Below are 13,410 nucleotides of genomic sequence, written 5' to 3' on the forward strand. Positions count from 1 at the left end.
CAGCAGAGATTTATTAAGTTGACAAATATTTTTGGCTAATTTCATAAGCCTACATCATGTCTACAGGTAAATTCTAAATTGGAATGTTAACTTGAATTGAACTGAATGCAATTACTGAATTTTTAGAAAATACGGGGTGTTGTAATGCCATTAAAGCTATACAATAGCATATATAAAGTTATAGCTATTGCATACAAGACCTGTAGGTTATGTCCTGCATTTCCACTTTGCATGAGATGACATTACTATTAGTTCACAGATGTTCTGGTTTTTATACTATAGTTTTTGGAAGACTTCTTTGCCAGTCACATAATCTCTCATTGAATCTGACCTGCTAGGTCTCTGGACACTCCCTTTTCTCTGTAGAGATTGAACATTTGACAGGCTCTAATTAGCTTCTAAATAGTTCTCTAGAGAGTCATTATATATATATATTGAGAGAGAAGTAATGAAAATTTACAAGCTTTTAAGATAAAGTCCAATTTCTTATATTTCAGTAATAATGGTTTTACCGGGTTAAACTTATTCTCTCTGGTAGAAAACAAATCCAATAATGTCAATTGGCCCACAGAAGTGAACAGAAGAGAGTATTAAAAATCTTTATTATGACAACAAATGCATATATTCACAACATGCAAAGATTATTCCACATTTTCTAAACATACTATTGATGGCTTTTGGGGAAAAAAAACAATTTAAATACTTCTTGAAAAGTTGCAAAAGCAGCAGATAAGTTACCTTACTGCATAAACTATACTTTATTTCAGACAGACTGTTTTTTATGATGATCCACAATTTATCCTCATGAAATATAGTCTATGCATATATATATAATGAAATTATAGCATAAATATAGCTTATTTCCAGATGTTTGATTGATTGTTATAAACTATCCTTTCAACTACTTGATTATATATATATATATATACACTAGCAGGTAAACCTGGCATTGCCTGGACAAAAATAAGAACTAACATTAAGATTATTAGATTATTTTGTACTTCTAACCCTTCTATTATTTTATTTTTATAAAGGTTATCTTATGTAAGTGTTTATTACACCAAGTGCCCAATCTAACACATTTTTAAAATTCTTTAAGTTGTGTATAGCAGAGGAATAAAGACTTTTTAAAATATGATAAACCTTTATGTAAGATAACCTTTGTAGTTATATACATCAAATACTATAATATAACAAACATTAAAACGAAAACCATGTAAAGAGTTTGGTTATTTCAGCCTACCGTTGTCACATTTATCGCGATACTCAGATGGTATGAAATAGCAGAATTTCATTGGTTAAGTAGACACCAATTGAAAATATACGTGGTGCATTCAAGTTATAACATCTTCGATTTTTTTTTCTCACAAACTAATCACATGAAAACTGTGAAACTGGTGTCACTTCTTAACGTAATCTCCCTGCACAACGTCAACGCTATGATTCCATGGCTGCTGCAAACATTTCTTTAGGAGTGTGGTTTGACCACTGGAAAAGTGTTGGTGCAATAGCGACACAGCTAGTGAATGTGCGACCATGCAGAGTGTCTTTCATATTTGGAAACAGCCAAAGTCACTAGGAACCAGGTCAGATGAGTAGGGATCATGAGAAATCACTTCAAAATTGTTGTCACGAAGAAACTGCACCATCGCATTTGCCCAATGTGCTGGTCTTTTCAGGTCTTCGTGCAGAATTGTGTGGACAGATCCCACGGAAATGCCAACTTTGGAGGTGATGTGTTCCACACTCATTCAGCGATCCTCCAAAACAACTTTCTCCACTCACTTGATCATGTCGTCAGACCAGCTGGGTGAGGCCAAGATTGTTTTGGTTTGTTGTCACATAATGTTCTACCTTCTTTAAACTGTCGCACCCACGAACGCACATTAGACACATCCATGACACCATCACCACATATCTCACTCAACTGTGATGAATTTCAATCGGTGTCACACCACTCAAATAGAGAAAACAAATGATTACAGGCTGTTCTTGTAATGAAAACATTGCCATTTTAAGTATCAAAAACAGTCATCACTCTCGTCACTGCTGCTAGAGTTCTGTGTGCTGTACAGTGCTGCCATCTCTGTCACGCATTCACAATGAGTGCATGCATATTTTAAAACAAACCACATGTTTCTCTCTGTTTCTAGTCCTGAGAAAAAATCAGAGGTGTTGAACTTAACCTTGAATAACTTGAATACACCTCGTATATTAGGAAAAAAAAATATGAAATCTTAAATTTTTTAAAATATTTCACACAATTAACTTGAGTAAAAAGGCTTGAAGAAATTTCTGATGTTATCAACACAAATTAGCAAACATTGCAAACTTTCTCCAAGATATTCTTATTTATATTAATTTGGCTTTGAGTTATGAATTTCACAGTCTTATATTTTAATAATTAAAAGTAATTACCATATTTCCATATTTATAAGAACATGCTCATATATGTGCCAGCTTATTTTGATGCTGCACTGTTTTGTCAATATAAATATAATAATTTGGTGACATCTCTGTAGTAACCATTATTAAAAATAAAAAAGTCTTTCAATACTATAAAAATTGTTTTATAAATAGTGTGTTTTCTAGATATAGAAAATACACTTTTGCAGAACATAGTGCCGATTTTTGTCCTCTCTATAAAAGCATGTTCTTATTTCCTCAGAAATATGGTAATAATAATTTGGAAATAGTTAACGCAATGTAGAAAAGAGCCTGCAGATATGTATACCAGTTAGTTTAACTTTCGGAATAAGATATAATTTATCTAATTATTTATCTGTTTGAATAGTTTCTGTTAATATTTTATGAATAGAATTAATTTGACTTTTTTGTTACATTTTTGTTAAATAAAACAGATTGCCGACTTTGCTTCAGTTAAACAGAATTTTAATTGCACTAATGTAAAATTTATTTATTTAATATATGGCAAAATAGAGAAGGCACAAGAGATTCAAGAGATTTAAATCTGAGATCATCTAGCAAAAATATGTAAAGTTTCCACGTTATCACCTTTAAAATGGTATTTAGCTTATTTATTATAACTGATACTCAGCTAAGCTGATAACATTAAAGACATGAGTGAACAAGACTAAACTAAATGGAAATTTTAGTTTTATCGACTCCGACAGTAAAAGGACAAGTTTAAACAGTTTAATAAATCTTCAATTTACACATTTTTAATTATAATAATTATTATTTAATATATAATATGCCCAGTATTATTTGCCTGTTATTATTTCTACAATTATCATATAATTGAAGTAAGAAATGCCGGCAATTTAAACTACCGAACTCTACCAAATAGCAAAACAGTTAAACACTTACAGCACTGATTAAGGCTGATAACATGCTATTGTTATCAGTACATATAGATGATGATAATGTGAAAAGAGAATTAGGTAATTCAGGTAATTAGGCATTTTTAAGAAGGTAATGATTACAATAAGTAAAGTTTTATAAATCTATTCTAAGATAATTTTTTTTTTTTAAAGAAATAAATTTAACAGATTCCATTAATTAAATTTTATGTTAGTGCAATTAAAATTCTGTTTAATCAAAGCAAAATTGCCAATCCACTTAAGTAATGTAAAATTATTAACCATTTATTTTGATCCTATCTGCTATGTGATTTCTATATAAGTAGAATTCTCCTGCCAAAAAATATCCATGGTAATAACTGAAACATATTATAGGTATTTTCAAACACCAATTATTAAAAATATAATATAAACTGTATTTAAAATAAAAACAAATGCAGGAATTTAATCGAAATTATTTGCAAAATGATATAGTCTAAATTGTAAATTCATTAAATATTTATTTATTTATGTATTTCTTTCTTTAGGTATTGGAAGAAATGGTCAAAAGATGTAGCTCCAAGTTTCATAACGAAATAGGAAAATTTCGTTTCTTAAACGAAATGATAAAGGTTGTTTCTCCAAAAGTAAGTATATTTCCGTTATTTACGAAGTGTTTCATTTTTGTTCTCTTTAAAATAACTTTCATATTATCATAAGCAGTGTAATTTATTCTGGTTTGCAATCCATTCCTAAAATTTAATTTTATTTTACATTTGACTTTTATACAAATATAAACATCGATTAACCCGACTTTTTTAGATTAGTACCAAACAATTGCCAGATTATGTCAGGCTATAATATTGCCATTGTTTAATAACAAATTAAGTAGTGACATTATTACAGTCCAAACTTATCCTCAATCCTGGCATTAATTTGAATTTTAGTCGTCTTTTTGCTCTGTCTCTCAAAATGAGAAAGAATAAGTTTGGTCATTTGATACTTATACTTAGGTGTAGATTGGAAAAAGAAATATAAATTTCAGATTTAAATAGAAATGAAAATTAAATCTATAGTATGGATTTTGATGTAATGCGCCAACTATATTTATAGTTAGAATGTTTTAAGGATAATGTAACAAGACAGTGATCTAACGAGATGCCTCGCAGTATTTTGTACGAAAACCCTGTCCCTATTTAGATGTTAGACACATGAAGAAAACCCAGGAAACTCAGTGCGGCCAGCCCATCGATCAGACATAACTCAAAGCTGATTACTGCCCTTCGATAGTTTTATCCACTCACCCACTATAAAAATGTGGCGTATGTGGTTTTTCTGTGATAACACAATAAAAATAGACCAGATTTTCATTTCCTTTCAATTTGTAGAAATTGTTTAGTTTATGTAAATATATTGTTAATCATTTTTATTATTATTTAATTAAATTGTACTTAGATTTATGTTAAAGGAAATATTAAAGAATAAAGATCTTTTTAAAACTTTTAATAATTGTTATGGTTTAAATAAATTATCCGAAACTAAAAATCTTCATTATGTAAATAATTTTTTTACGATTTGCTAAAATTTATTATTATTAATTATTTAATTTTATATACCAATTATAAAGTGAAATAGGTCTTGTCATCTGTAATCATGTCAAGATTGTTTGATGCCTTCAAGATTCCATCACCCAGCTTCCACAGTGGGGGGTTTTTTTAGTAGCAAGTTGACTCATCGTGTATTTTGTAGCAGACTTTTTTTTTTTGAGAGTCGTTTAACTTTCCTTTGGCATCTGACGAACATGTTTGCGTGAAATTTTCAACTTTCTCTGCAATTTTCTAGGCATTGTCCAACTTCTCCAAGGCTTTTTCCTCCAGTCATTTCCCTCCTCTTACGACTAATTCCCATTCTTCTTTCCGTAGGTTCTCCTGAAGTGAAGCTATAAGTCGCATACCTGAACTCCCATTGCGGAGAAATGTTCAATTGTTTAAGATTTCCCATTTTTAAAACGGAATGTTATTTATGTAAACTTTTCAATAAATGGAATTGAGAACATTCTAGGAAGAATGCATATTGTCTTGTGTAAATATGCAATTATTTGAATTCATCAGAGAACAATATCGAAGTTTGTGCACCTATAATACTGATAGATAACATAAATATTATCTAATAATGATATTTTGAAAATTTATGTTTGCATTGAAAGACTAAAGTTAAATGTGAAATATATATTTAGTATTTATTCCCTGTTCTAGTGTATTTATGAGCAGAATTTTTCTTGTTATTATAAATAAATCTTATCTATGAGCATTTGTTATATTTAATAGTCATTGCGCTTGTTCAATAAGCTTTCATTTTATTTTTCTAGTATATGGGAAACAAAGCCTCGTCAAATGTAAAAAAGAAGATTGTAGAGTTGATGTTTAAGTGGAGCATGGAGCTTAAGCACGAACCAAAGATATTCGAAGCATATCAGATGTTAAAACGTCAAGGAGTCGTCACCGAAGATCCAGTGGGCGTCTTGGAGGTAATGTTTTCAAACATTTGTATGCATTTTAATAAATGGATGCATTGGTATTTATTATAAAATAATTAATTTTTTTGAACAAAAAGGATGAGTGTTTTATATATTATATTTGCATAATATTGTAATCAGTTTAATAATAAAACTGAATTATCAAATCATGATCAAATGATTCTTAAGTATGTTAACATCAAAATTAAAAATATAGTAGTTAATTACAAAATAAATTGATTCTTGATATTAAAATTTGTTTGTGATAAGATTTAATCAGTTATCTAAAATAAGAATGGTTTGACACATGATTCAATCCAGTTTAATTGCCATACAAATTATACTCATTGCCATAAAAATTAGTCCACCAAGGAGGAGTTGTTGTATTGCTGCAAAACTTGGCAAGCAGATATGGAAATGATTATAGTTGTAGCATGATGGCTCATTGTGTAATGCAAGCACAGGTCCCTTAAAGTGTGTCTTTGACCTGTAAAAATAGCATGCAAAGGTAGCCTGTCTGTAGTTTACTTATTGCAGAGGAATGCTGTATCACTAGATGCTTTTACATCACAATCTAAGACCATATCAACAACTGAGTTTGAGAGGGAGAAGGATCATCGGGTTGAGAGAAGCTGGATGATCATCTTGCTGAAAAGCTCTCCACCCAGACCATCTGACAACACTGTGAGGAGGTGTTAGGACTAGTGGACGAGAGAGAGCTTGCACACACAGCATCTGGGGTTCGGGATGTCCTCTGTAGACCACTAGCTGAGAGGGCTGCCCGATTTTCCAACAAGCATGCACACAGCCAACCATAGCATTGTCCGCCATCCAGACACATCATTATGGGCCCATGTTTGTCCTATACTGATTTATGATGCCTGGGTGAGGAGCATTTGGTATTGCAGCAGCCATTATGTGTGCTACCATTGACAGCCATCTGCTGTCGCTTCCGTTTGGAGTGGTGTCACTCTCAATGGAATTGGATCGCAATAGAATGAACTGGGTTTGTCTACAGCGACAAATCTAGATTCAGTTTGGGTATAGGCAATGACCATATTCATATCTGGAGGTCCCATGGTGAATGATTTAATCTTGTCTATGCCTTGGAGTGGCACACCACCCCCACAGCTGGTGTGATGGTCTGGGATGTGCTATCATATACGACAGCTGGTCACTTCTAGTAGTGATCCAAGGGATCATGACAGCCCAACAGTATGTTAGTGACATCTTACAGCCACATGTATTGCCTTTCATGGCAGGGCTCAAGAGAAATTTTCCAACAGGATAGTGCTTGACCACATGCAGGAAAGACGTCACAGGACTGCCTTTGCCACATTGCCACGCTTTCCTGACCTGCCCAGCCCCGATTTATCACTGATCAAACATGTCTGGAATCACCTGGCACTCCAAGTTGGACCTGGCACCAATTTGGAGTGCCTAGGAATTTGGTCAAACTAGAAGACCATTTGCAACAATTGTGGACCGAGATGCTGCAGGACACCGTACAGTACCTGTATGCTTCCATGCTCATCCATATCACATCATGTATTAGCACTAGACATGGCCTAACAGGGTACTAGAACCTCCTTTCATTTGTAGTTTTTCCTGCAATAAATGATTCTTTTGCTTTCATTTTTTAATCACTTACTTATATCACTGTTAAACAGTGATATAAGAAAGTACAATTATATATGTGTACAATTTCATTTGATTTGACAACTCCTTCTTGGTGCACTAATTTTTATGGCAGAGAGTGTATATAAAAAATAAGAATAGAAATGATACTGTAGGAACAATCTGTTTTGTATTGTGTGTGTGTTCACTGAGAATGTTCTATCACAAACATATTCAATTAAATTTCTCTTATTTCTTTTACTTTTCAGGATTACACTCCACCCAATCCGCCACCTCCCAGGCCCAAGAATGACATATTTGAAGATGAAGAAAAATCGAAGGTGCAACACAATTTTTTTTCTTAACAAAATCATCCATCTCAGCATCCTTAATCTTTATTTTATTTTTAAAGTTGTTACAAAGGCTATTACAGAGCAGGAATCCGGTGGATCTGCAAGCGGCTAATCAGCTCATCAAAACTATGGTCCAGCAGGTAATCCAGTTCATTCTCTTTCTAAAAATTAATAATTAATCAGGTTTAAATGGTTTCGTTTATTATTGCAGGCGGATAAGAGAATGGAGCAGATAGCGAGGCGAGCCAACGAATTAGAAACTGTACATAATAATGCTAAAGTATTGACAGATATGCTTAATAATTACAAACCAGAGGAAACCTCTAACGAAGAGAAAGAATTGATGAAGGTACCATATTTTTTGACTCATAAGGTGCATTCTTGTCCACATTGAACAAAATTCAGTATATTGAAATCACTCGAGCGCCTTAATGCTTGCTTTAATGAGTGCGATAAATGGTTGAAGCTGTTCTATTTTATTTTATTTATTTTTTATAATGTGAACATGTGTCTTGTCAAAAAATATGGTAATACAGAACTTTCAAAAGTAATTTGATTGTTCTTTTTTTGCATGCTAAATTGAATTTATATTACAAATTAAAATTTACTTTTTTCTTAAATAAATTGTTATAAATGTTTTTAAGATTAATCTCCGTCATACTATTTAGGAATTGTACGAAAGTTGTGAGAGATTGAGACCAAAACTTTTCAAATTGGCGGGAGAAGTGGACGAGAACGATGAAGGATTTGGTTAGTAGACGATAAAATTATTCAAGTAAAACATTTAGAAAGTAAATTTATGATTTATTTTGACAGATAAATGTTTCTAAATTTATTTTACCATAGAGGATCTGCTCAAAGCGAATGACGAATTAACGGCAGTGATCAACAACTACAAGAAGAAAATCGGCATTAATGACGTTGGGGCCACAAATGGCGAAAGTGCAAAGGATAGTTCAAAGAGTAAGACATAAACGCGTTTTTCAGTTTAAGGAAGACAACAATATATTTCTTGACGTAATATTTTAATTTCAGATGAATTGTCTCTGATGGATCTTAGTTCTCCAACACAAGAAGCAACTGTAGATACTCACAAAGATGCTATCATACTGGATGAAGAATTACTCGCTTTAGGTATGTTGTTATTGACGCCTTTGTACAGTTGATATTAGACTTTTTTGAGAAAAATATTTTGCTCTTACAACTTTCTTTGTATTATATTATATTTTCTTTGTTATTTTCTATATGAAATATACATTCTATGTAAACTTTTACAATGGGGCTAATCTGATCATAACTTATCGATTCATAAAAGATCATCTAGAAAACGAATTGGAATATACAGACTTTTCCTTTAGATATTGGCCAATGACAGTGTGAATCTACAGCCAAAGGAAACAAAATGTGTCAATTTTCTTCCCTTTGGCGTTGATTTGTTAATGTTGCTGCAGGGCCCATTTTTCACTCCATTGATATCTTTCCATGTGATTTATTTATTAAAGTTCCTTTTGGAATGTTAAATTTTTTGCTAGTCTTATTAGCACTCATTTTATTTTAATGTACTGTTTCTACAACTTCATACAAGTCATCTTCACTATATTGAAAATGTCCATAGGCTTTCTTCTATTTATTTATTTCATCTGAATAATTATTCATCTCAGACCATTTGAATTTATTTTTAAAAACATTTTAATTTGCAGCAATGAATGACCACATAACTTTGAACTATGAACTGATGCAAGTTAGTTTTTTGGTCAATCAATCATACATAGATTTTGAATTTTGTGCTCAGAAATGAAAATAACGCATATTACTTTATCACCATTAAATGACCGAAGTGTTCGTTCACTGGAGAAGAATCACTTTTCAGATCCATTGAGTGACTACCCCTATCTACACAACTTTAAAATATGGTTTTAGTACAAAAATTAATTTTAACCTTTAAATATCTACAAAACTATTTCTTTACTCAATGCTTATGAAAATCAATAAATAATTATTTTAAAATGCTACAGTATGAATCCTTGCCACAATTCTTACCTTATTATTACAATGCAAGCAAGATTACACCTTACACACACATCTCAAGAAAGCTTCCATATTTCAAACACAATCATGCATTTCTGAATGACCAATGAAAGAGAATATTTCAAAATGTAGTTGATTTTCAATAATTCAGCACTTTTGATTAGTTTTTCTTACCGTGGAGATTATTTTAAACAAATTTCTGACAATATGGTCATTAACTGGTGCAACTACTATCTCTATATATATATATATAACTTATAGTCAATAAGTGGTAAATACCAATTGTAAAACAATAAAATGAGTACAGAAAAAAAATTTACTGATTCATGTGTATATATGCACACAACTTATAGGCAATGGGCAACAATAAAATATCACCAACACAAGAAAAACAATGCAGAGAATTTTTGATTAAAAATTATGAAATGAAGAAAATATCATCATTTTGTATGTTTTGACTGAAGCCAAACTGGCAATATATCGTCACATCATTGTAGAAGGGTTAAAAGAAATATTAAGTGACAGTTGGGCCCTACATGTTCTATAATAATTTGCTTTCTAATAACCTGTGATGAAATCTCTTATGTTATCCTATAGTATTCAACTACATTAGAAAAGAAAGAGAAAAAATACAAACAGCAAAAACAGGAGTATACCAGAACCCCTTAAATAACAAAAAAGGAAAAGAACTGAAATCAATTAGAAGAACAATGAAAAGATAGCTGCACAACTTGCAAAGAACAAAGGCATCTGTATACAATGGGAGCAGACAAAAGTGAAAATGATACCACTGAGAACCGTAAGAAGAGTTAGTAATAGCAGTAATTGTGATGAAAACAGCTTTTAAATGGGACTGCCAAAATCAATATTGTTCTTTTTTATTTTCTTTTAAATAATCCATGTTGTTTAACTTAAATTCCTTACACTTCTAAGTATAAAATAGAGTTTAGAACATTATTTTTTTTTCAAGTAGTTCAGATGATTAACATTTTTAGAACATCTAAAAATGAAAACATTTTCTGGCTCCTTAAATGTTTACTCTAAATCTATGGAGCTGTCTTATTCACTGACTCTTCGATATCTGAATTAGTCGTCATTAAATTTTTCATTGCATATTAAATATGATGCCTGATGACACTGGCAATGGAAAAGATTTTGATGCACCAAATACTCTGACATAGCTGAAACTTTAACACCTTTTTCTACTTTAGTGGAATGATAACATAAATATTGTATTTACCCAACTTATAATTAACTAGCAGATGAGCCCAGTGTTGCTTAGGCAAAAAGTAACCATAGTGAAGATTACCCATTTTCACCAGGTGCAAGAATTAGGTCCTTCTTCCAAGGATAATTACAGAATTTTTAGATGGGTCTAAAAATATGTTCGCTTTCCTGCAAAAAAAAACACACCTAAAATACTATAGTAGAAGTTGAGTTCTTCAAGGTAATCTTTAAACCTCTCCCTCTTCCCCTAGGGGAAATTTCCAAAAATCTCTTCTTAGTGTGTATTCTCATGACATAGTTAATTGCTAATTTGGTATCCTAACTGCGTACCAAATTTCAACTCCCAACCGTTTGGGCTCAGTGTTTATTATTACTAGCTGCAAGGACCCGCTTCACTGGTTTTTTATTTGCATGTAATCTAGAATCTAGCTGCAAGGACCCGCTTTGCTGGGCAAAAAGTAACGATAGTGAAGATTAAGATAATTACATTATAGCCAATCTTACCCGTTTTCACAGAATGCAAGAATTAGGTCCCCCGTTTCCAGACTAATTAGAGAATTTTTACGTCCAGTCAAACAAACTATTTTCAATTTAATCAATTTTCTGGAACGTTTACAATCGTTTTATAATTGAACCGATATTCGAATTTTAAGTTCGAATTCAAATTCGAATATTGTTCGAAATAAATTCGAACAAATTCGAACATAACATTTGAAATAGAAAACCACTTTCAACCACTTTCAGCCCCATATCTCCCGCACCCTTATAGCTATTGAGACGCAACCCCCATAGTGCACGAATGGAGACTTGGGGCTACTACCACATACAAACACCATTCATGTGCGATGTGTAGTTTTGGCTGAAAAGTGAAATATAGGGACACACACGTCCATTTTTATATATATATATATATATATAGAGATTATTATCATCAACCCATATCTATTATATGTATAGATTAACAAGAGTATTCATGATTTATTTGCTTTGTTGTTTGATAGGTTTGAATGATTCTTGTGTTGCACCCGTTAGCAAAAATTCATTGGATGCCACAACTAAAAAGGTTGAAAGCAACCAAATGGATTTGAGGCAAATTTTTTCTTCTGCTATTATCGACAGTAATTCTCCTAAACCGAGCATGGACGGCACCAGCAGTCTCCTAGCCAACACGTCCGTGGAAAGTAGCATGCCATATGCCACGATACCTTCGTCGTCATCCAGCGTGCCAAACATCACGCCCGTGGTGCCCCTGTTGCCAGCCGAAATCAAACCCGTTCCATTCAGTACTATTTTACCACAGGAAACGGCTACCGGTAATTTTGTTAAAATTTTAAACATCTTCAATTTGACACATTATCAGTTTTTAAACACAATTCGCTCCGTTTCTCTAAACAGTTATGAAAGCAGTATCTGCCTCTTCGGCGGTCTCGCATCTAGTCGGTAAAAGCGAGGACAAACTAGTTACGAATTCATTTAATACTCAAGAAAAAATCTCTTCCTCCGCTTCAAAGGCTTTTGAAGATTTGGATGCTCTCGGACAATCTCTCCTGAAACAAAGCCTGCCACCTAACGTGCCATTAAAAGCAGAATTTCCAAGGTTATTTGATTATTATTTGTTGATTAGATTACATGATATTTTGTAAATATTGCAACTACGTCTGTTTCTTTAAAGTACCCCTCAAAAATTACCGATGAATAAAATTCAAAAACAAGATACCTCATCACCAAATTCTCCCGTACACTCGAGGTCGTCGTTGACTCTAGTCAATAGTCAACCTTTGATAGGCAATTCCTCGCTACAAAATTCAAGAGACTCTCCTTCAAAAAGTCCCTTGCACGATACATCAATACTGAATGATATTACAGTTCCGTTAGAAACAATTAAACCAGGTAATATTCTAATAGAGTTATATTAATTAAACCTAATATAAAGTAATGTATAAAATATATATTTTCTCTTCAGGAAACACTCCACCTCTTCCGTTACACGAGAAAAATGGAGTGTCAGTCGTAGTGCATTTTGGTAAAGATAGTCCAGTGCCTGATGTTTTTGTTATGGTTGTGTCAACTCTAAGTCAGAATGCAAATCCTGTAAAGAAATTTAGTTTCCATGCAGCAGTACCAAAGGTAAAAACTTTCTGACTATCTAGCAATAGTAGAAACAAAATCTTTAGTAGTATATTTTTTGACAATTACACATTCCACGAATAATTAATTTTTCAGAATATAAAAGTCAAATTACAACCACCCTCGGCAACGGATCTCCCGTCTTACAATCCGATACTTCCACCCGCCGCCATTACCCAAGTCATGCTGATTGCTAACCCAAACAAGGTATACTACCTTCTGATTATGTATTTGTGATAAA

The 13,410-nt window shown here is 32.5% G+C and overlaps 1 protein-coding gene across 1 annotated transcript in view; it reads left to right on the forward strand.

Annotated features, from left to right (window-relative positions):
* LOC111628039 (ADP-ribosylation factor-binding protein GGA1-like) overlaps positions 1 to 13,410 on the forward strand; it is a 29,357-nt gene that overhangs the window by 15,315 nt on the left and 632 nt on the right. The window contains exons 3-15 of the mRNA XM_023371765.1: positions 3,851 to 3,949; positions 5,671 to 5,829; positions 7,704 to 7,775; positions 7,847 to 7,927; positions 7,999 to 8,136; positions 8,456 to 8,537; positions 8,634 to 8,750; positions 8,823 to 8,921; positions 12,044 to 12,355; positions 12,438 to 12,639; positions 12,715 to 12,932; positions 13,006 to 13,169; positions 13,266 to 13,376. Coding sequence (XP_023227533.1) covers positions 3,851 to 3,949; positions 5,671 to 5,829; positions 7,704 to 7,775; positions 7,847 to 7,927; positions 7,999 to 8,136; positions 8,456 to 8,537; positions 8,634 to 8,750; positions 8,823 to 8,921; positions 12,044 to 12,355; positions 12,438 to 12,639; positions 12,715 to 12,932; positions 13,006 to 13,169; positions 13,266 to 13,376 — 1,854 coding nt within the window. The remainder of the gene's footprint in view (positions 1 to 3,850; positions 3,950 to 5,670; positions 5,830 to 7,703; positions 7,776 to 7,846; positions 7,928 to 7,998; positions 8,137 to 8,455; positions 8,538 to 8,633; positions 8,751 to 8,822; positions 8,922 to 12,043; positions 12,356 to 12,437; positions 12,640 to 12,714; positions 12,933 to 13,005; positions 13,170 to 13,265; positions 13,377 to 13,410) is intronic.

Source organism: Centruroides sculpturatus, unplaced genomic scaffold (assembly GCF_000671375.1).
Source record: "Centruroides sculpturatus isolate CEXI.00-Female unplaced genomic scaffold, Cexi_2.0 scaffold565, whole genome shotgun sequence".
Taxonomy (NCBI): Eukaryota; Metazoa; Arthropoda; class Arachnida; order Scorpiones; family Buthidae; genus Centruroides; species Centruroides sculpturatus.